This window comes from Leucopleurus acutus (genome assembly GCF_964270905.1).
Source record: "Leucopleurus acutus genome assembly, chromosome: 5".
Taxonomy (NCBI): domain Eukaryota; kingdom Metazoa; phylum Chordata; class Mammalia; order Artiodactyla; family Delphinidae; genus Leucopleurus; species Leucopleurus acutus.
Genome location: NC_139147.1, coordinates 96,420,640 through 96,444,310, shown reverse-complemented (window position 1 = coordinate 96,444,310; position 23,671 = coordinate 96,420,640). Strand labels below are relative to the sequence as shown.

The 23,671-nt window shown below is 37.8% G+C and overlaps 1 protein-coding gene across 1 annotated transcript in view; it reads left to right on the top strand.

Moving 5' to 3' along the window:
* PRKCI (protein kinase C iota) overlaps nt 1–23,671 on the top strand; it is a 78,200-nt gene that overhangs the window by 619 nt on the left and 53,910 nt on the right. The window contains exon 2 of the mRNA XM_082840061.1: nt 14,131–14,252. Within this exon, the coding sequence (XP_082696187.1) occupies nt 14,131–14,252 (122 nt within the window). The remainder of the gene's footprint in view (nt 1–14,130; nt 14,253–23,671) is intronic.

The following is a 23,671-nucleotide window of genomic DNA, read 5'->3' as shown; positions in this document are numbered from 1 at the left end:
GAGTTGATTCTGAGTGATGCCTTAGTTAACTAAGTTTACCATGGGTTTAAAAGACAGGATTGCTTCAGTTTGTTGACCCTTTTGATTACCAACAGGCCTAAAGCCTCTGGTTCTCTAAGTCAGGTTTGTCTTTATCACATAGAAGAGTTCGCGACGTGTACCTGGACTGTGGTCAGGCTGCCAGTGTATTAGACATAGGAGTTATTATTTGAGTAAAGTTGATGCGTTTTCAGGGATATGCATTAGGTACTTATGTTTCGCCAAGATTAGGTTGTATATGTGTAAATTAAAATTTGTGAACGCTTCTTTGTCAGTGTTGCTTCAAGGACTGTCCGATAGGGTGAGATATTGCAAGAAGAGAAGAGGATGAGCATAGGCACAGTTTTAAAATCTGTGATCTTTACTCATATTATTACCTAAGTTATAACTATTGTGGTTACCAGAAATGATCCAGTCCTAAAATCAGTGTATTAAATCATATTCCGTAGTATGACTGTGGTTTGAAATTTCTTTGAGATAACTATATTTGGGAGCATTAGAAAGTTGAACTGTTAGTGTGAGCATAAAGGTTTGAAACTAAGGGTTAACAGAACACCCGACCGCTGTGGCCTGTCTTACTGCTTGTTCAAGCAGAAGTAAATTGCTTTAAAAAACTCAAGCACTAGGAGGTTTGAAACTGCAGTACATACTTTTACATTCCTTAGAGGATCAGTGAAGATAGCAAACTTTCAAAATGCCTCTCTTGTTTTGATTTCAAAGAAAATATAAGCCCCTAAATGTCTTACTGATTTGATGTAAGGACTTCTAGTTTGTTTGCTGCCGTGAAGCCTCTGACCTCTCTCTGTTCATTAGCTTGACTGTATTTAGTAGTAGTTTAGAGGAGCTATTTTGGACAGTAACAGTGTTTTTGCTTAAATTGATCAGGGAAGTCTTGATTTTCAAACAATAGCTATGCACTTGGCACTGTGGAAAAAAAAAAGCTTTGCTTCCTTTACCTTACCTTTAATTTGACAGATGAGATATTTCATTTTAGAATGTGTTCCATTTTATAGTTGACGGTCTGTGAGTTGTTAGGTACAGAGAATGAAATATAGTACATTTTCTTTTTTTTAAATAGTGTCTGATTATTGACAGTTTAAAAAACAAGGTTAAAAAATAAATACACACACATGGTAGGAAAGTGCAAATTGTTCAGAAGTATAAAATAAAAAGTGTTCCCCATTCAGTCCTCCCAACCTTCAGAGGTAATTACTATTGATAGTTTATTTCTTGTTCTTCTGGAGGTTGCCTTTATTACTTTAAAAGTTATACTTCCGTTTCGTGATTTATCAACTTTACATGGTATCTATTGATTCCTTCCTCTGAAAGATGCGAAATTGGATGCACACTACATTTTGCTTCCTCATTCCCTGATGCCTCTCAAGTTTTGATTGTTACAGTATAATTTTTAGTTCTCCGGTTTATCTCTCTGACTTTAAATAATATAAATTTTTGACTTATTCAATTCAGGTAGTTTCCAATGATTCCAACTATGAAACACGAAGAAACTAGTGCTTCTTCCTTTTTTCCTATTTTTATTAGTTTGACAAGTGTAAATAGGCCTAGTTAGTAAATTAAAATCATTGTAAGCTTCTCTTTTGGAAAGAAATCAAAGTCTTTAGAATGTAGGTATCATATAATATTTTCTTGGTTTATTGCTCCAATTATTATTTTTTTTAAAGAGGATAAGGACGGCTTCCCTGGTGGCGCAGTGGTTAAGAATCTGCCTGCCAATGCAGGGGACACGGGTTCCAGCCCTGGTCCGGGAAGATCCCACGTGTCGCGGAGCAACTAAGCCCGTGCACCACAACTACTGAGTCTGCGCTCTAGAGCCTGCGAGCCACAACTACTGAGCCCGCGTGCCACAACTACGGAGCCTGCATGCCACAACTACTGAAGCCCGCACGCCTAGAGCCTGTGCTCCGCAGCAAGAGAAGCCACTGCAATGAGAAGCCCGCGCACCGCAACGAAGAGTAGCCCCCGCTCGTGGCAACTAGAGAAAGCCCATGCGCAGCAACGAAGACCCAATGCAGCCAAACATAAATAAACAAAAAGTTCCCTTTAAAAAATAAATAAATTTAAAAAAATAAATAAAAGAGCATAAGGACTTATAACCCTTTTACTGCTTGACTAAAACGTCTCCAAGACATTCAAGTTAACATTTTCTTTGCTAGTTTTTAAAAACCTATGAATTTTGCTAAGTAATGAATCAACCCCTTGCCCTTTAGTGCTTTTATTCAATGAAAACTTTCTAATAGTGCCTTCATTCCAAGCCTCATTTAAAGACAACATCAGCACTCTAAATTGTACCAATTTCTGTCCTCTGAAATTAGATCTGTTAAGATTATATGTTTATTAACAATAGTCTAAACTGATGGTTATGATATTACTTAGTCAGCTGCCCGTTACTACAAATGAAACTAAAATGAGTCACCAATGAGGATAGTTAATAAACAGGTTGGCTAAGTAGAACACCTGCCTGATTTTAAAGTAGAAAATTCTTCCCTTACTATCAAGAAATTTAAGGACAATCTGCATTTGAAAAAGTTTCTTTTCCTTCAGATCATCTGAACGGCCATTATCGATTTTCCCCCATCTCCTTCTAACAATATTTCTTTCCAGTGAATATTGAAATCTCAGAATAGACAGAACATTTTAGTGAATGAATTGCCGTCTCCTTTCAATGATGTGTTTAGTGTTGTCATGCTGTTTAATTTGTTCTTAGTGCAACTGTGATGTCTCCCTAGATATAGCAGATATTTAATTAGCCTTTTTCTAATTTTTATTCAGGAGATTAATAGCACTGAGAATCTGATTTTATTGGAGGCCACCTAAGAGTGCCTGTCTCCTGGCCTGTACTCCTCTTTCCTCACCACAGGAGCTTGTCAATGAGTGGCCTGCCTTCCTTCAATCATTACCTTGTGGTGTTAGCTTGGAGGAGGAGAAACAGGTTTTGTGGGTTAGTGGTAGATTGCCATTGTGTGTGCTATCGTTCTATAAAGTTACTTGATATTACAGGGTAAAATTTAACAAGGAAATGTCTGGATTACTCGTTTCTTTACGTTATAAATGTAAGAGAAATTTTGCAAAAAGCTTGTAAAAAAGCTTTTTAAACCAGTGCTGTTGAGCAGTTATGAATCCAGAGGATTCTTTCTATGAACATCTACAAATAAAAAGGGATGAACTCCTTGCATATTTGGAAAGTATAGCTGGTTTAGTGATGAAGTATGCAGGATTTTTCTCACTGTGAACAAGTCTTGGCAAGACTTGTTTTTAAAAGTATTGCAAAATAATTTTAGTGATATACTTTAGCAATGGTTCTAAGGAAATAAAAATGATATATTAAGTTGAAAGTTGGGGGAATGTGAGTCATTGGTCATGGAGCTTCTGGCATGTCACCTAACCATAGGGCAGCAGATCCGTAGCTTCACCAGAGAGAAAGAAGAGACATGGTGGCCTGGTGCCAAAACCAAAACAACCGTCTCAGAAATTTGGATTAGATAATGTGGAGATAAATTGCTTGTTAGCAGTGAGGACTGAAGCTGAAGAGTTACGGGAGAGGCTGGTGAGGCCGGGATCACCCGTGTGCAAACCGAAGGGCTGAGGAAACAGAGGAGAAAAAAGCAGCTCTCTACAGAAAATAATTTCCTGGATAGCTTCTAATACAGCTCCCAAACCTCTTATTAAAGTAACTTGACTGTTTGTTTTCTTTATGGTTGAAATGAGCCTAATTAAAACACTTCAGTCTTGTTTAGGATTTCACATTTTACCAAAGTGTGTTTAAACTCAGTTTAATAAATATTGTTGAACAACTACTATAAGCCAGGCACATGGTACTGGGGTGGGCACAGAGGATGTAGAGTCGATAATACAAGGCTCTGCCCTTGAGGAACCAAGAGACTTGTGGGAGGAAAGACTTTAAAAAGTTAATAAAGGGATGTGTGTGTGTGTGTGTGTGTGTGTGTGTATGTAAGGTACGTGCTAGGATGGCTATTGGGGAGAAGTTTGGGGTGAGGGAAGCCCTCCAAGAGGATGAAATGTTTGATGCTTTTAAAGGATAAGTAGGTTTGCCTGGTGGATTATGATGTTGGGTGGGAGGTCATTCCATGCATTGCACAGCTGCATGATACGTTTGGAGAATTAAGATCAGTTTAGTCGTTAGTCCCATAGTCATTCCTCATTAGGACATAAAGTGTGAAGTGGACACTGATGAGAAGTGAGCTAATAAGAAGGTTCACAAGCACTAGATCATGAAGACTCTCGAATATCATACTTTGGGCTTCAGACTTTTTCTTGTTGGTGAAGGTTTTAAGTAAGAGGGATGCACGGTTTAGATTTTTATTTTAGAAAGATCACTCTTGGAACCAGTATAGTAGATGAATTAGCAATGGATGAGACTAATCTGGAGGCTTTGGAAGTAGTCCAAGTGAGAGATTCTGAGGAGTTGGAAAAGAGGATATGGATTCAATGGTGATTTTAGGGGGTAGAGTCAATATGAATTAGAGAATGATTGCCTGTGGAGAAGAGAGAGGGTCTGAATCAGACATGGATTTCTCATTTGGAGAGACTAGGGAATAGAAAAGAAAGAGATTTATTATTAGAGAGGGTAATTAATTACCTGGAACAAGTAATCAAATTTTGAACTCAGGGTGCTTTGGGAGCATCCAGGAGGAAATGTCCAGAATTAACTGACCAACTGTTTTTTGTGTGCCTTCTCTGTGTCCCCAGCACTCTGCATGACAGCTAACCTATGTAGGAGTATGGCTGAGAATGATGATAGGAACAAAAATGCCACCAATGGCCAAATACAGATCACAAAGACAAGGCACTAAAGCTAAATTTTAAAAATACAGAGATATATAAAGTAGGCTCTCACCCCCTCTTCATAGGGATAGCCATTGTTAACAGTTGGGGATATTCTACATCATATCAATATATCTGTAAGTGTAGGTGTGTGTATACATACAGACACACCCTTTTATTTTTCCAATAAATGGGTTCATATTTCTATACATGTTTCTTTAACTTGAGTTTTTTCATTCATGGTCATTTTTCCATGTCAGGATAGACAGATAAATAGGTAGATACATACAGATAGAGCAATCCACCTCTTTCATTATAATTGGTACATAGTGTTCCATAGTATTGTTATACCACAGTTCATTTAATCTTTTTTTCTGATTGATGAACTTTCATTAAATCGCTCTGTCAAATCATGTTGAAGGAACATCCTTATAGTTAATATGTATTCTTGCAAACATGGTCAAAGATATGCCTGCTTTAAAACTTGATATTATCTTCCAAAAATGTATCAATTGACATTCCCAGCAAGTGTACAAATGAAGCATTTTCCTTATGCTCCCATTGCATGTTATTGGTCTTTAAAATTTTTGCAAATACAATTGGCAAAAAATGCTAACTTTTTTTTAAACAATATTGAGAGGTAGATATCATTATCTCCATTTTATGGATGATAACTTCGAGGCTTAGTAAAGCATAATACAAAGCTGAGTCTTACCCTTCAGAGAAATTTCCCTTTACCCTTTTACTGTATTGATGGGGTTTTTAAGATTACTTTTTTTCTTTATTGTCAAATTCATATTTCACAGTTATTCTTTTCAAGTCAATTTTCTATCTCCTTGATTTTTAAAAATGGAAGTTTCATTATGGTTTTCTTATAATTAACAATTAATTTGAGGGGGTTATGAATATTTCCTTAAAACCTTTGACCCAGTAATTTTACCATCCATGGATAATCCTGCCTACAAAACTTTTTTTTTTCTGATTGTACTATATTTAATTTAGGAGAGAAGCTTATGTTGAGAAAGCAGAAGGACTGAATATGGTTCTTTTTCAGGTTTATTTTTAAAAGCAATTAGTCCTAAGGAAAAACTTTAGTTTCTATATTTTAGAACATAGGAACATAATGAATGCTTAAAACTGTTTGACCGCTGAAGCAAAAATGCTTTTTTTTTTTAAATTCAGCTAAAACTATCTCTGAATTTGCCATTTTGGGCATCTTTGTGGTGAAGCAGACTGTATTCTGTTGAAGTCCAGTGGTAAGCTAATTTATGCCAACACTGAAGTTAAAACCAGGAAAAATAAGAATCTTCCATGCATGATTTGTTTTGTACCTTTAGAAGTAATATCTTTATTTTGCAGCTTACTTTTAGCTTTGGTACTATAATAAGGATTTGGTGATTGTGGGGTATATGAACATGGTGCTTTCCAATTACTTGGAGAGTGATTTATAAGAAACTCCCTTAAATGTTTTAGTTCCTGGAACTTAAGGAGTGGTAGTTGGTAAATCATGACTCCTTCATTGAGTCCCTTTAGGATGTATGTACTTATTACTTTTAAAGGATTACACATGTTTTAAAAATATTTGTATTTTCTGGGCTTCCCTGGTGGCGCAGTGGTTGAGAGTCCGCCTGCCGATGCAGGGGACACGGGTTCGTGCCCCGTCCGGGAAGATCCCATATGTCGTGGAGCGGCTGGGCCCGTGAGCCATGGCCGCTGAGCCTGCGCGTCCGGAGCCTGTGCTCCGCAACGGGAGAGGCCACAGCAGTGAGAGGCCCGCGTACCGCAAAAAAAAAAAAAAAAAAAAAAAAAATTTGTATTTTCTGATAAATATTTTACAGCTCTTGAAAAATAAGGTTTCTGAAAATTCCCTATTGTTTGCAGATGTGCTTACGTATGTGTTAATTTTAATTACGTGTGGACCTTAATAAGGAAGTCTTATTTTGATGACATCTGATCATACTAATTTTTTCTCCTTGCATTCAAAAAAGGATAATGTCACGCTTGTTCTTTGCCAGGGAAATTCAGTGGGAGCCTTTTCTTCTCTTCTGATTTAATTCTAAAATATACTCTCTCAATCCTCACCCCCTCATACTAGTAACCTTGAGGATATTTTTGAAAGAAAAATTGCTTTAAGGTAAGCAGGTTCCCTTTTTTTTTTAAATTAATTTATGTATTTATTTTTCGCTGTGCTGGGTCTTCATTTCTGTGCAAGGGCTTTCTCTAGTTGTGGCAAGCGGGGGCCACTCTTTATCGCGGTGCATGGGCCTCCCACTGTTGTGGCCTCTCTTGTTGCGGAGCACAGGCTCCAGACGCGCAGGCTCAGTAGTTGTGGCTCACAGGCCCAGTTGCTCCACGGCATGTGGGATCTTCCCAGACCAGGGCTCGAACCCATGTCCCCTGCATTGGCAGGCAGATTCTCAACCACTGTGCCACCAGGGAAGCCCCAGCAAGTTCCCTTTTAATGTCACTAGAAGAAGGAACTATTTTAAAATGTATTTAAATATAATATATATACTATTAAAATATACTGTTTAAAATATAAATTTAAAAAATAATTAAAACAGGGACTTCCCTGGTGGTCCAGTGGTTAAGACTTTGCCTTCCATTGCAGGGGGTGTGGGTTCGATCCCTGGTCAGGGAGCTAAGATCCCACATGCCTCGCGGCCAAAAAACCAAAACATAAAACAGAAGCAAGGACTTCCCTGGTGGTGCAGTGGTTAAGAATCCTCCTGCCAATGCAGGGGACACAGGTTCGAGCCCTGGTCCAGGAAGATCTCACATGCCGTGGAGCAACTAAGCCTGTGCACCACAACTACTGAGCCTGCTCTCTAGAGCCCGTGAGCCACAACTACTGAGCCCGTGTGCCACAACTACTGAAGCCCGCATGCCTAGAGCCTGTGGTCCGCAACAAGAGAAGCCACTTCAGTGAGAAGCCCACACACCGCAACGAAGAGTAGCCCCCACTTGCTGCAACTAAGGATAGCCTGCCCCAACATTGAAGACCCAACACAGCCAAAAATAAATTAAAAAAAAAAAAAAAAAAGAAACCAGAAGCAATATTGTAACAAATTCAACAAAGACTTTAAAAATGATCCACATCAAAAAAAATCTTTAAAAAAAATTAAAACAATTTTTAAAATTTATAACAGTCATTTAAATTTGTTTTATATCTTATTTATAATTATCATAAAATCGTACCTTTACATGGTAGAAAAAATAATAATATTCTATGCCGTTCAGAAAGGTCTAAGTATTGGTTTGGCCAAAAAGGTCGTTCAGGTTTTTCCCTAACATCTTAAAAACCCAAATGAACTTTTTGGCCAACCCAATACAAAGTACATCTTCTTTCCATCTCTAGTCTCTCCTTAATCCCCTGTTCCACCACCTAGAGTTAACTACTATTAAAATTCTGCTTTCTTTTATTATATCTGTTGATCAGTATGGAAGATGAGGAATTTAGCACTTCTTCATTGCCTCCTCTCCTGACTATTTTTAGTTTTTCTTGTGGTTACATTTATAACTTAAATAATATACCTCCTCCCGCTTTTCTTTTTTATTTATAATTGTGGTAAAAAAATTTTAATTGACCATCTTAACCATTTTTAAGTGTACAGTTGAGCAGTGTTAACTATATTCACATTGTTATGTGACCAATCTCCAGAACTTTTTCATTTTGCAAAACTGAAACTACATACTAACAACTCTCCCATTCTTCTCCAACCCCCAACCCCTGGCAACTACTATTCTGTTGTCTGTTTCTATGAATTTGACTACTCTAGATACTTCATATAAATGGAGTCATACAGTGTTTGTCTTTTTGTGGCTGGCTTATTTCATTTAACATAACGTCTTCAAGCTTCATTCATATTGTAGCATGTGTCAGAATTTCCTTTCTCTTTAATGCTGAGTAATATTTCTTTGTATTTATATATCACATTTAGTTTATGTATTCATCCGTCAGTGGACACTTGGGTTGCCTCCACCTTTTGGCTATTGTGAATAATGCTGCTATGAATGTGGATGTACAAATATCTTTTGGATTCCCTGTTTTCAGTTCTTTTGGATATATGTACCCAGAAGTGGAATTGCTGGATCATATGGAAATACTATTTTTAATTTTTTTGAGGAGCATCCATACTGTTTTCTATAGCTGCTGCACCATTTTACATTCTCACCAACAGAGCACAAGGTGCTAATTTCTCCACATCTTCGATTATACTCGTTCTGTTTTTTTCATAGTAGCCATCCTAATGGATGTAAGGTGACATTTCATTATGTTTTTTTCTTATTGGCGTATAGTTCATTTACAATGTTGTGTTAATTTCTGCTGTATCATTATAGTTTTGATTTACATTTCTCTAATAATTAGTGATGATGAACATCTTTTTTTTTTTAAACATCTTTATTGGAGTATAATTGCTTGACAATGGTGTGTTAGTTTCTGCTTTACAACAAAGTGAATCAGTTATACATATACATCTATCCCCATATCTCTTCCCTCTTGCATCTCCCTGAACATCTTTTTGCTAAGCTTGTTGGCCATTTGTATATCCTCTTTGGAGAAGTGTCTGTTCAAGTCCTTTGACTATTTTTAAGTTTCAAGTTATTTGTTTTTTTTCTTGTTCCCTGCTTTTACATTTAATTATTAGTTGTAAATATATTGACTCTCCACTAAGAAAGAGACATTTTTGAATTTACACTTCCTTTTGCTTTCTCTACATCTTGATTTTTCTTGGTAATTTTTATATTGTAAAGGTTTATAACATTATTCTGTTCTTTAACTCCTATTTTTTTAAGTAATTTTAAAAAGCATTTATAATGAATTCTTATGTAAGTGTGATGCACTTGAAAAGCCAAGAAGTGTGTTTAGATGCTTAGAGAAGGAAAAGTAATCTTGTGTCAGTAAAACTTCTTTTACAGTTAACTTTAGTTAACTGTTAACTTTAGTTCCTGTTAACTTTAGTTTTGGGGGCTGGTATGTTTTCTCCATAAATTTTATCCCATCTGTTTTCAATCATCTAGGATTTTCTCATACTTTTTGGTCTGCTGCTGCTGCCGTTTTCGTGTTCTAAGACTTTGATAAACTTGTCATTTCAGTTTTCTGTCATTTCATTAGGCCCTTAGGATGAAAGATTATAGATGTTTGTTCCCTCCACCATTTTAAACCAGAAGCATCTGTTTTTGTTTTGTTTTGTTTTGTTTTTCTGTGTATTTTTTAGAAGGTTGGATTATTTTTATCTAATAAGGGTCCACTTCTATTTAAAGTGTTATATGAATTAATAATGTTTTAAAATTTATTGAACACATTTAGAGTATACTATATGCTAGGTACTATTATAAATATTTTAAACATGAATTCACTTAATCCATTAAATCCTTATAATATCATAGGAGATAATATTATTCTCATTTTATAGATGAGGAAATTGAACCAACAGAGAAGTTAAATAAATCACCTAAGGTTATACAGCTGGTAAGTGATAGAACCTGGATTCAAACCCAAGCATACTGGCTTTAGCTCTCATGGTCTTAACCATTACACTATGGCTGCCTCGTATATGTCACTCATCCATTGTGGAATGCTTTTTTTTTTCTTTTTCATGGTACGCGGGCCTCTCACTGCTGTGGCTGCTCCCGTTGCGGAGCACAGGCTCCGGACGCGCAGGCTCAGCGGCCATGGCTCACGGGCCCAGCCACTCCACGGCATGTGGGATCTTCCCAGACCGGGGCACGAACCCGTGTTCCCTGCATCGGCAGGCGGACTCTCAACCACTGCACCACCAGGGAAGCCCTGGAATGCTTTTTATTTTACATTTCCTCATGCTTTTTTTAGAGACCAACATATGACACCTCTATTCACTCAACATATATTAATTGAACATCCATTCTGAGCCAGACGCTGCTTCAGATATTGGTGATGCAGCAGTGAGCAAAACAAAATGCCTTCTCAGATGTTTAGTTGGGGGAGACAGACTGTAAAATATGTATAATTTATATATGCTGGCAACGTATTTTCTCTGAAGAATAAAAAACAATTAACTAGCTTCATACACTAAAGTAGACCCATTTAATCTCGGAAACAAGGGTTACAGTTTTTATTAGCCAAACTTTTTTTTTTAATTTATTTATTTTTATTTTTTGTCTGCATTGGGTCTTTGTTGCTGTGCACGGGCTTTCTCTAGTTGTGGCGAGCAGGGGCTACCCTTTGTTGTGGTGGCTTCTCTTTTTGCGGAGCCTGGGTTCTAGGCACGTGGGCTTCAGTAGTTGTGGCTAGCGGGCTTCAGTAGTTGTGGCTCACGGGCTCAGTAGCTGTGGCGCATGGGCTCAGTTGCTCCGTGGCACGTAGGATCTTCCCGGACCAAGGATCGAACCTGTGTCCCCTGCATTGGTAGGCGGATTCTTATCCACTGCACCACCAGGGAAGTCCCTAGCCAAACTCTTAAAAGTGAAATTGACTGACTGTATCCATTATGCTTTTGTCACAAAATAACATCTAATGATAGCTGTGGGTTGGGTGGATGCTGCTGTGGGAGGTGGTGTTGCAGATTAGCATGCAGGTGGCTTTTCAGGAGTGCTTTTGGGGTTGACAGCTATGGAAGAGAAGGGGAGAAGCAAGCTTAGGTAGGAAAAAATCAAGATGCCCTGAAGTCCCTACAGACGTCTTAGTTGACCCTCCAGGGAGTTCTGAAGATGAGTTGACACTTCAGAGCTTTCCTGAGTCACGTCTGGGACCTTTATACCCCCATATTGAATTGGCTGTTGGTTGTGGGCTGACCAGGAAGGGGATTTGACTATAGGCGAGCAGTCACATCTCTGAAGGAGGCTGAAGACTGGGGATGTCTACCGGTAGCACTCCCGGTAGCTGGGATGACAAATGCTCCATTGCTAATGGGGGATTCTGGAGGTGGGGTGGAGAGCCGGCAGGTCAGATCACAGCATCCACCACGAGTGTCATTAGGAGATGTGGATTTGATTTGCATTCTGTTTTCTAACTGTGAGACTCCGGCAAATATTCCCCTGTGCTAAGCTTTTTAAATCTGTAAAACAGGATTAGTAGGTCTAGTTTGACAGTTATTATGAAGATCATATAAGATGTTTGTTCAAACATCTGAAACATGCTAAATATTCTGCACATGTTTATAGGCTAAGGAAACATAAACAGTGATATTTCCTTGTCAAGAGTGCACTTTTTAGAAGTTGGGTTTCTCCTGGAAAATACTACTTCTACATTCAGTTAAGAAATATTTGAGTCCCTATTATATAAATAGTTATGTGAATATATTAAAAAGTCAAGAATTTTTATCTTCCAGCTGTTTATAATCTAGCTAAGGATGTGTGTATATAATTAGTTGAATAACAAAAATTGGAACATAAGATACATGTTGGACAGGTTTAGAAGTATAAACCATCAGGCTTATGTGGTTGAAAAAGTTTTAATGGAAGTTGATATTGAAGAAAAAAGTTGATGTTGAAGAAAGAAGGTTGATGTTAAAGAAAGATCCCCACCTCCCTCCTTAAACTGAGGACAGATCAGGATTAAAACTTAGATCATCAAGGTCTTATGTGTGGTGGTTTGAGTAAACAGATGTCTGTAATAAAGAGTTTGTATCGGGAATGGTGCGATCACGTTGAGAATAGAAATTGGAACAAGCTTGGAACAAGCTTATCAAGAGTCTTAAATACCACAGAGAGAGTTGGAATTACAGATTTAGGAGACCCTTACATAGAGATAATAGTTAAAACATTGAATGTGAATTAGGTTTCAGAAAGAGAGAGACAATGAATGAGAGAGGTTGTAAAGAATGTCTTGTGATTGGAGATAGAGGAGACTTAATAAGTGTTCAGAACAGTAGAAAGGGAGCCAGGGAAGCAGACTGTTATGAAAGCTAAGGCAAGAGGGTTCCAAGAGGCAGGGGTAGAAAACCATGAGATGCTTAGAAAGAGAATGATTATCAAGAAAAGGCCATTCAGTTTCTATGTGTGGCTTTCTGCTTAAAGCCCCTAAAGACTGCAGTTTTAACTTTTTTGCACATGTCTAAAATTTTTAATTCCTTATTTCTTACTCTGTGTTCTACGTTCCAACTACACATGTGTGCTTGTACAGTCCCTAACACAGTGTCATTTCCTTCCTTTCTTCAACAAATATTTATTGAACACCCATTCTCTGCTAGACACCGCGTTGGCCACTAGGAATATAATGAACAAAATTCCTGTTTTAATCAAGCTTACATTCTAGCTGGGGTAGATGGTAGACTATAAACATCGGTTTATCTGTCCAGTGATAGAAGAGGGAGGTCAGAGGGGCAGCTAGGGCCATTCACACAGGGCCTTGTAGACCCTGCTAGAGACTTTGGATTTCCCTTTACTTTGGGGAAAGACATTTGGAGAGTTTAAAACAAAGGAAAGACATGAACTACATTAATTTTGTAAAACCCTTATGACAGAGGTCACTATATGTGTGTTAAATTAAGAGTCATTCGGTCTGTTTGACTTACCTTTGAAAGGATGACTGTGGCTGGCTACGACATGGAGATTAGATCACAGGGAGCCTTCTTATGGGTCCCTGGAGGAAAACCCAGGCTTCTGTTCTAAAACATTTTGTTATGTTTTTAAGTCTCGTTGTGAATAGCTGCTAGGTGGATTTATTTAAGTACTATGACTTATCCAACAGTAATATAAAAATAAACACATGTTTATGTCAATTCCTTCATTTTTTTGGGTGTCTACCTTAAAATATGAATACTATTTTAAAACGAATTTTGGCAAACGAGTTGTTAATCTGGGTGATTAATCCATGGAAGTCAGGGCTGAGGAAGAGGACATGACAGACCTTTGTCAAATTTTTGAAGGGCCATCTCTTGGATGAAGGTAAACTTTTGGGGGAGGGGAGATCTAGGACTAGAGATTGAAAGAGATTTCAGTTAAGTATAATGCAGAGTTTGTCAGTAATAGAGCTGTTTGTGGAGTGGAATGCCTCACAAAAGAGTGAGCTTCTGATAACTAACATTAAAGCAAAAGTGGAACTACTATCTGTTAGAGCAGTTAGGGTGGGCTTCCTGAATGAGGAGGGGAGATTGAATTAAGGTTTCTCACAAAATCACTATTTTAATCTTTAAGCAGTATTCAATGTTGGTATTTTATTTTTTACAGAGATAGTTTACTGGAAGCGGCACAGGCTGGTGCACACACAAAATAACTGAAGTGCATCAAATGCTCAGGCATTCAGTAATATGTAGAGCATTATTAGTCTTAGTCGTTGTCTAACTTAAAACTCCTTTTCTTTTTCAGGGATATCATGATAACACATTTTGAACCTTCAATCTCCTTTGAGGGCCTTTGTAATGAGGTTCGAGACATGTGTTCTTTTGACACCGAACAGCTTTTCACCATGAAATGGATAGATGAAGAAGGTGAGTGAATAAAGAGACGGCTGTCTGTGTGAGCATTTGATTTAAGATACCATTTTGTAATTTTTTTAAACAATAAAGCTATATTTAATTTCAGCCAATCAAAATTTTGTAGCTTTGGGCTTCCCTGGTGGCGCAGTGGTTGAGAGTCCGCCTGCCGATGCAGGGGACGCGGGTTCGTGCCCTGGTCCGGGAGGATCCCACATGCCGCGGAGCGGCTGGGCCCGTGAGCCATGGCCGCTGAGCCTGTGCGTCCGGAGCCTGTGCTCCGCAGCGGGAGAGGCCACAGCAGTGAGAGGCCCACGTACCGCAAAAAAAAAAAAAAAAAATTTGTAGCTTTTAGAATCTATTGCTCAAGACTGCACGTAAGCAACTTAAATGCTAAGTATACTGGTAGTGCTTAAGGGAAGCAGACTGTGCAAATTTTTTTTTTTTGCTCTCCTTCTATTTGATATTTTTTTATTAGTTATCTATTTTATACATATTAGTGTATATATGTCAATCCCAGTCGCCCATTTCATCCCCCCCAACCCGCTTTCCCCCCTTGGTGTCCATATGTTTGTTCTCTACATCTGTGTCTCTATTTCTGCCCTGCAAACCAGTTCATCTGTATCATTTTTCTAGATTCCACATATATGCATTAATATACGATATTTGTTTTTCTCTTTCTGACTTACTTCACTCTGTATGACAGTCTCTAGGTCCATCCACGTCTCTACAAATGACCCAATTTCATTCCGTTTTATGGCTGAGTAATATTCCATTGTATATATGTACCACATCTTCTTTATCCATTCGTCTGTTGATGGGCATTTAGGTTGATTCCATGACCTGGCTATTGTAAATAGTGCTGCAATGAACATTGTGGTACATGTATCTTCTTGAATTATGTTTTATTCTGAGTATATGCCCAGTAGTGGGATTGCTGAGTCATATGGTAACTCTATTTTTAGTTTTTTAAGGACCCTCCATACTGTCCTCCATAGTGGCTGTATCAATTTACATTCCCACCAAAAGTGCAAGAGGGTTCCTTTTTCTCCACATCCTCTCCAGCTTTTGTTGTTTGTAGATTTTCTGATGATGCCCATTCTAACTGGTGTGAGGTGATACCTCATTGTAGTTTTTATCTGCATTTCTCTAATAATTAGTGATGTTGAGCAGCTTTTCATGTGCCTCTTGGCCATCTGTATGTCTTCTTTGGAGAAATGTCTATTTAGGTCTTCTGCCCATTTTTGGATTGGGTTGCTTGTTTTTTTAATATTGAGCTGCATGAGCTGTATATATATTTTGGAGATTAATCCATTGTCCATTGATTCATTTGCAAATATTTTCTCCCATTCTGAGAGTTGTCTTTTCTTCTTGTTTATAGTTTCCTTTGCTGTGCAAAGCTTTTAAGTTTCATTAGGTCTCATTTGTTTATTTTTGTTTTTATTTGCATTACTCTAGGAGGTGGGTCAAAAAAGATCTTGCTGTGATTTATGTCAAAGAGTGTTCTTCCTATGTTTTCCTCTAAGAGTTTTATAGTGTCCAGTCTTACATTTAGGTCTTTAAACTATTTGAGTTCATTTTAGTGTATGCTGTTAGGGAGTGTTCTAATTTCATTCTTTTACATGTAGCTGCCCAGTGTTCCCAACACCACTTATTGAAGAGGCTGTCTTTTCTCCATTGCATATCCTTGCCTTCTTTGTCATAGATTAGTTGACCATAAGTGCATGGGTTTATTTCTATTCTGTTCCATTGATCTATATTTCTGTTTTTGTGCCAGTACCATATTGTCTTGATTACTGTAGCTTTGTAGTATAGTCTGAAGTCAGGGAGTCTGATTCCTCCAGCTCTGTTTTTTTCCCTCAAGATTACATTGGGTATTCGGGGTCTTTTGTGTCGTCATACAAATTTTAAGATTTTTTTGTTCTATGTCTGTAAAAAAATGCCACTAGGGATTGCATTGAATCTGTAGATTTCTTTGGGTAGTATAGTCATTTTCACAATGTTGATTCTTCCAATCCAAGAACATGGTATATCTCTCCATCAGTTTGTGTCATCTTTGATTTCTTTCATCAGTGTCTTATAGTTTTCTGAGTACAAGTCTTTTACCTCCTTAGGTAGGTTTATTCCTAGGCATTTTATTCTTTTTGTTGCAATGGTGAATGGGATTGTTTCCTTAATTTCTCTTTCTGATCTTTCATTGTTAGTGTATAGGAATGCAAGAGATTTCTGTGCATTAATTTTATGTCATGCAACTTTACCAAATTCATTGATTAGCTCTAGTAGTTTTCTGGTGGCATCTTTAGGATTCTCTATGTATAGTATCATGTCATCTGCAAGCAGTGACAGTTTTACTTCTTTTCCAGTTTGGATTCCTTTTATTTCTTTTTCTCCTCTGATTGCCATGGCTAGGACTTCCAAAACTATGTTGAATAATAGTGGCAAGAGTGGATATCCTTCTCTTGTTCCTGATCTTAGAGGAAACACTTTCAGTTTTTCACTATTGTGAATGATGTTTCCTGTGGGTTTGTCATATATGGCCTTTATTATGTTGAGGGAGGTTCCCTCTGTGCCCACTTTCTGGAGGGCTTTTATCATAAATGGGTGTTGAATTTTGTCAAAAGCTTTTGATTTAAGGTACCATTTTGTCTTTTTTTTAAAATTAATTAATTAATTTATTTTTGGCTGCATTGGGCCTTTGTTGCTGCACGCAGGCTTTCTCTAGTTGAGGTGAGCGGGGGCTACCCTTTGTTGTGGTGCGCAGGCTTCTCACTGCAGTGGCTTCTCTCGTTGCAGAGCACAGGCTCTAGGCATGCGGGCTTCAGTAGTTCTGGTACGTGGGCTCAGTAGTTGTGGCTCGCGGGCTCTAGAGTGCAGGCTCAGTAGTTGTGGCACAGGTTGCTCCATGGCATGTGGGATCTTCCCGGACTAGGGCTCGAACCTGTACCCCCTGCATTGGCAGGCGGATTCTCCACCACTGTGCCACCAGGGAAGCCCTGTTTTTAAAACGTAATAAAAGTCCTAATTAACTTAAGGAGGGAAAGGTATATTAGAAATTTGATGCCATTCTTATTTTCCTTCAGGTATTTGAGTATCAAATACCCTTTTTACCTTTTTTACCTTACCAAATACCTTTTTACCCTTAAATATAGTGAAATTAATGTGACTTTTTTCCAGCAATAAGGTAAACATCTCATTAAATAGTGTTACATTTTAGTTTAATTTTGAATATATGTTGCCTTATATTTTAAGAGATTACTTTCAATAATTTGACAGTACTTTACAGCAAATATCTTTAAGAAAATGTTTTAGAAAAAGTGTAAAAGTGATTGTGACAACCATTACTTCAAAGGTGGTGGCAAAAACTTGATTCAGAAAACATTTATTGAATATGTGTGTGTTGAGGATAGATACTTTCTATCCTCAAACTCCACAGGGAGATGGACATGTGAAGAACAAATGTGACAGTTGAACCTAAACGTATAGGGGCCTCAGAATACAAAAGAAAGAGGAGCATCCGCATATGCCTGAAATATTTGCAAAGTTTGAACTAACCGTATAACAGAGTATAAGTTTTTGAAGTGGAGTAGGTGAGGGGAGAACCAGAAAGAAAGAATAATATATAAAAAGGCACAGAGGTATGAAGAACATGGTGTGCGGGGAAGAGCAGTAATTCACTAAATTGAAAGTATGAGGAGGCCTCGTTCTGGCGGTCCCATATTGAACTGGAGTTGGAAGAGGTGAGTCTGGTCTCAAAATGGAGGTAAAACCACCCCCAGGTCACTCCCAGCCTGCTGCCACCAGGAGGAGGGCCATGATCCAAAGGAACCAGCGCTGTTGAGAAAACTGTTTATTGGAGGTCTGAACGTTGAAACTACAGATTACAGTTTAAGAGAACATTTTGAGAAATGGGGCACACTTACGGATTGTGCAGTGATGAGAGACCGCCAAACAAAACTTCCCAGGACCTCTAGTTTTGTGACTTACTCTAGCGTTGAAGAGGTGGATGCAGCAGTGAGTGCAGGACCACCGAGGTTGATGGGTGTTTGGTGGAACCAAAGAGAGCTGTTTCTAGAGAGGATTCTGTAAAGCCTGCTGCCCTTCCGAAAGTGAAGAAACTTTTTGTTGGTGGTATTAAAGAAGATACAGAAGAATATGAGAGACTACTTTGAAAAGTATGGCAGGATTGAAACCATAGAAGTTGGTCTTTCAACCATGGAAGACAGGCAGAGTGGAGAAAAGAGGATTTGCTTTTGTAGCTTTTGATGATCATGATACAGTTGATAAAATTGTTGTCCAGAAATACCACACAATTAACGGGCATAACTGTGAAGTGAAAAAGGTGTAACTCATAGTTCTTTCTCTCTAAATAGCTATTAAGTGTCCTAATTTTCTGGGGAAACTATAAAACTGTAGCCTTTGCCTCATTCAAGTAAAGGTTAAACTTTTCATTAAGGTCTGTTGATTCCCATGTGATCCTTTTTACACTGGTGAATTCTGATACCAGTCTTTTCTTAATTTTAGGCTTACAGAGCCAGTAGTAATTATTTTTGAGTTCCTTGCAATTATTTTTCAGTTGTAATTTTTCATCTTTATTTTTAGCCATGTAGGCATTGGGGCATGCTTACATGGAGAAGAAATTTTCTCTAGGATCAGTGGAAGACAGGACTATAATTTGATTTCTCTGGTTTATGAGAAACATTGTTCTAGAAGCTAAACATTTAATTGTGGGATTTTATATCAGAGCAAATAAAGATCATACTTCATTTCTTTACACAGATTTATGACAACCATTCTTCTTCTTTGTGTTCAAAACTAGTTTTACTGATTTGTTTTGATGTGCATGTGGAAAAACTGGTTTGCTTAATCTAACTAAACATTTTAGAATGAATAGTATTTTGTAACAATCATATGCTGGTTCTCATATGCAGTGAGAGTGTGGGGCAGGGCATGATAAATGTGAGTTTTTAGTTCCCTATATAAGAGTGATTGTTTTTCCTTAAGGATGTGCTTTAAAAATATTACATCTAATATTGAGTATTTTCTAAATTTCTAATTCTATAAATTCTAATTTATTCAGGGTCTGAATACCCGGTTTAAATTTAACTGTGTCACTTCTCTTTTACTAGACACTAGTAATTTCTGTCACTAGCCTTTGGATATTTTGTTTCTTGTTAAAGTTTTTATTGAGAATAATGCATGCTTTTTAACAAAAATATTGATTTTTTTGAAGGAAAAAGTGTCTCTGGAGATCTTCAGACCCCCAGAAATAGCTGCTATGAACGAATTTATGGTATCTCTTTCTGTGAATATACAACTAGAAGGGATAGGGTAACAATTTTTTTCTGTCTTACAAATAGACTAAAATTATACAAGCTGTTATTTAACCTGTTTTTTCCCTTACCATCTTGTAGATAGCTTGTCATATCCGTGGTTTTTTTTTTTTTTTTTTTGGCCACGCCATGTGGCTTGTGGGATCTTAGTTCCCCGACCATGGATTGAACCCAGGCCCTCAGCAGTGAGAGCACGGAGTCCTAACCACTGGACCACCAGGATATTCCCCATATCAGTGCATGTAGATTTATCTCATTCCTCTTAAAGGCTATGTAATATTATATAACAATGTTGTACCATAACTTATTTAATTAATCCCCTTTTGATAGATATTTGGATAGTTTGCAGTTTGTCAAAAATACTGGTGCAGGGAATATCTTTGTGCATGTATTTTGGGGACACTTGTACTATATTATTTGTAAATTCCCTGCAATGGAATGTGTCCTTGATGATAGGTGGTACCAAATTGACCTCCAAAAATATTGTACCCCTTGTTATACTTTTACCAATAGCACTTGTGAATTCCTTTTTTTTTTTACACCCTGTAAAGGACTATGTGAGGGAAACAGTTGAAAATGTAGGTGACTTGCAGAGTGGGAGAGGGTATTATTTGGATATAGTACTTTAATTCATGTCCTGTTGACTCTAGTAGGTGAGTTTCATGGAAATTTCAAATGAGTATAAACTTCCTTTGACATAAAGAGCATGGAGTGTTTCTGGATTCTGGGAGGTTAAGCTTCTTCCTGACTTGCATTATAAATCTGATTTGATCATGGGGGGAAACATAGAGTGCCAAGATGCAATAAAACCATACTTAGGATGGCAAGAAACATATTTCTCTGATGTGATGTTTTCCAAACATCTTCAGTCTGGTGTAATTTTAGCTGGTATGTTAAGAACTAAAATAGTAAATCATTCTTCATACTTTTTTTTAATCCCCAGCACTATGCACTGATAGCGGTAATCGTGTCAGAAAAAACAGTGAGTGAAAACTTTTGGACTGAATGTATATTCAGTGTAACTTCAGTTATTTAGATAGCAGTGTTGTGGCTCCAAACCTGAAAATTCAAAAATGAAAATCAACATCAATAAGAAAGAAAATCCGAGTACCTCTGAGCAGATCTTGTTTTGTAACTGGTATTTTCCTTCTGCTTGGAGAACTTCCTCTAACATTTCTGTAGTGGAGGTTTGCTGGTAATGAATTGTTTTAGCTTTTCCGTATCTTTACTTCTCCTCTAAAAATAGCTTTACTGAGGTATAATTAACATACAATAAACTGTGCATATTGTAAGTATACTATTTGATGAAGTTTGACACCCAGGAAACCATCACCACAAGCAAGGTAGAGAACATATCTATTACCCCTTAATGTTTCCGTCTGCTTTGCAATTCCTCACTCCTGCTCCTCTATTCCAGGCAACTACTGATCTGCTTTCTGTCCCTATAGGTTAGTTTGCATTTTTGTTCTGGCTTCTTTCACTCAGCATAATTATTGATACATGTTTTGTGTGTATCAGTAGTTCTTTTTTTTTTTTTTTTTTTTTTTTGCTGAGTGGTATTCCATCATGTGGATGTACCACAATTTGTTTATCTGTTCATCTGTTGATGGACATTGAGTTTGTTTCTAGTTTGGGGCTATTATAAATAAAGGTGCTGTGGCAACCGCATACAACTCTTTTTATCAATATATATTTCCTTTTGTCTTGGGTAAATACTTAGAGGTGGAATGGCTGGATCATATGGTAGGTATATATGCTTTTTTTTTTTAGTGAAACAGGAAAAGAAAAATTTGAGGAGATGAGATGGGGTACTGCACTCCAGGCATGTTCTCAGGCAGATGGTTTTTAGAAAGGAGTTTATATGGAAGTTGAGGAAATGGATACCTTTAAAAAACTATGCCTGGTAGTCCCTGGAAAGTCTTCCTGTACTCCCAGGGGGTAGAGGACCCCACGAGAAGATAGCTAACTTTAAGAAGTCCCCAAGCACTTCTCTTAGCTCTGGCCTCTGCCCCAGCACCATGCCCCAGACATTCTACCTAGTAAATTCTGGCTGCTACCATTTATATATCAGGCTGTGGTGATGCCTGAAAGGCAAAAGGATCAGACTGGGGCCCAACTGGGAGAAACGCCTTGCAGTGGTGAGGTGGGGATTTGTTGAGAGGTGAAGCAAGAGAGACCATAGGAGTCCAGCAGGGCACCAGGGCTCTCAGACATGCTGTCAAACATGCTCTGGTCTCTGCGAAGTTCTGTCCTTCTTGTTGGCAACCCCGTCTCCAATTGCATTGTCTTCCTTCCCTCTGTAAGAGCCAACTACTACCATAGAATAAGTTTATAGTCTAAAGTATCTTCGCACTCCTATCCCTCAACCCCTAAGCAACCACTAATCTGTCACTTTTTATATGTATACATGACAAAGTATAGTGTTTTTATGTGCTTTTATTTATTTTATTTTAGTTTTTTGGCCATGCTATGTGGGTTGAGGGATTTTAGTTCCCTGACCAGGGATTGAACCCTGGGCCCACTGCAGTGAAAGCACTGAGTCCTAACCACTGGACTGCTAGGGAATTCCCTTTATGTGCTTTTAAATTTATATCAGTGGCATTATTCAGCACATATTTTGAAACTTCCCATTTCTTTTTTTTTTTTTTTACTGGGCCTTATGTAGATGGAGAACTAGTATATTCCTTTTTTAAAATTCTTTTTTAAAAAAATTGTCATAAACCATACATAACACAGAATTTTACCATTTTAACCTTTTTTTTTAAAAAAATTATTTATTTATTTGCTGTGTGCAGTCTTAGTTGCGGCAGGCAGGCTCCATAGTTGTGGCTCATGGGCTCCTTAGTTATGGCTTGCGGGCTCCTTAGTTGTGGCACGTGGGCTTCTTAGTTGCAGCATGCGAACTCTTAGTTGTGGCATGCATGCGGGATCTGGTTCCCAACAAGGGATCGAACCCAGGCCCCCTGCATTGGGAGTGCAGAATCTTATCCACTGCGCCACCAGGGAAGTCCCCATTTTAACCTTTTTAAAGTGTACAATTCAGTGACATTTAAGCACTTTCAGAATGTCATGCAACCATCCTCACTACCCATTTCCAGAACTTTTTATCATCTCAAACAAAAACTCTATACCCATCAAACAATAACTCCCCTCCTCCAGCTCCTCCAGCTCCATTCCCACTCCTCCAGCTCCTGGTAACCTCACTTACACTTTCTCTCTCTATGAATTTACCTTTCTGTCTCTATGAATTTGCCTCTAGGTCACCTTTGTTTTTTTGCTTTTTTTTTTTTTGGTTTGTTTTTGGTTTTGGTTTTTTTTGGCCACACCGCACGGCTTGTGGGATCTTACTTAGTTCCCCAACCAGGGATTGAAATCAGGCCCAGGGCAATGAGAGCATGGAGTCCTAACCACTGGACTGCCAGGGAATTCCTGAGGTCATCTTTGTTTTTCAAAGATAATTTTGCTGGGTAAATAATTATAGGTTGATAATTTTTTTTCATTCAGTACACTGTTTTGTACTGCATTGTTTCTGATGCAGAATCTGCTGTCATCTTTACCTTTGTTTCTCTTATGTAATGTGTCTCTTTGGCTGCTTTTAAGATTTTTCTCTTTATCACTGGATAAAGCAATTTGATAATGATGGACCTTAGTTCAGTTTTCTCCATGTTTCTTGTCTTGAGATTTGTTGGTCTACTTGGATCCGTGGGTTCATAGTTTTCATCAAATTTGGAAAAATTTTGGCCATTATCTCTTCAAATATTGTTTTCTGTCACCAGATTCCTCTTTCAGGGATTCTAGTTACATGTATATTAGGCTTCTCAAACTTGTCATAAAGCTCACTAACTCTCTGTTCTTTTATTTTTTTCCTTTTTCAGTCTTTTCCTCTGCATTTCATTTTGTATAGTTTTATAGCTATGTTTTCAAGTTCACTAATCTTTTCTCCTGCAATGTCTAATCTGCCATGAATTCCCTCTAGAGCATTTTTCACTTCAGAAATTGTAGCATTATTTCTAGACATTAAATCTGGGTCTTTTAAAATATCTTCCATGTTTACTTAACATGCTCAATACCCATAGCTTCTGCACATATTGGATATAATTATAA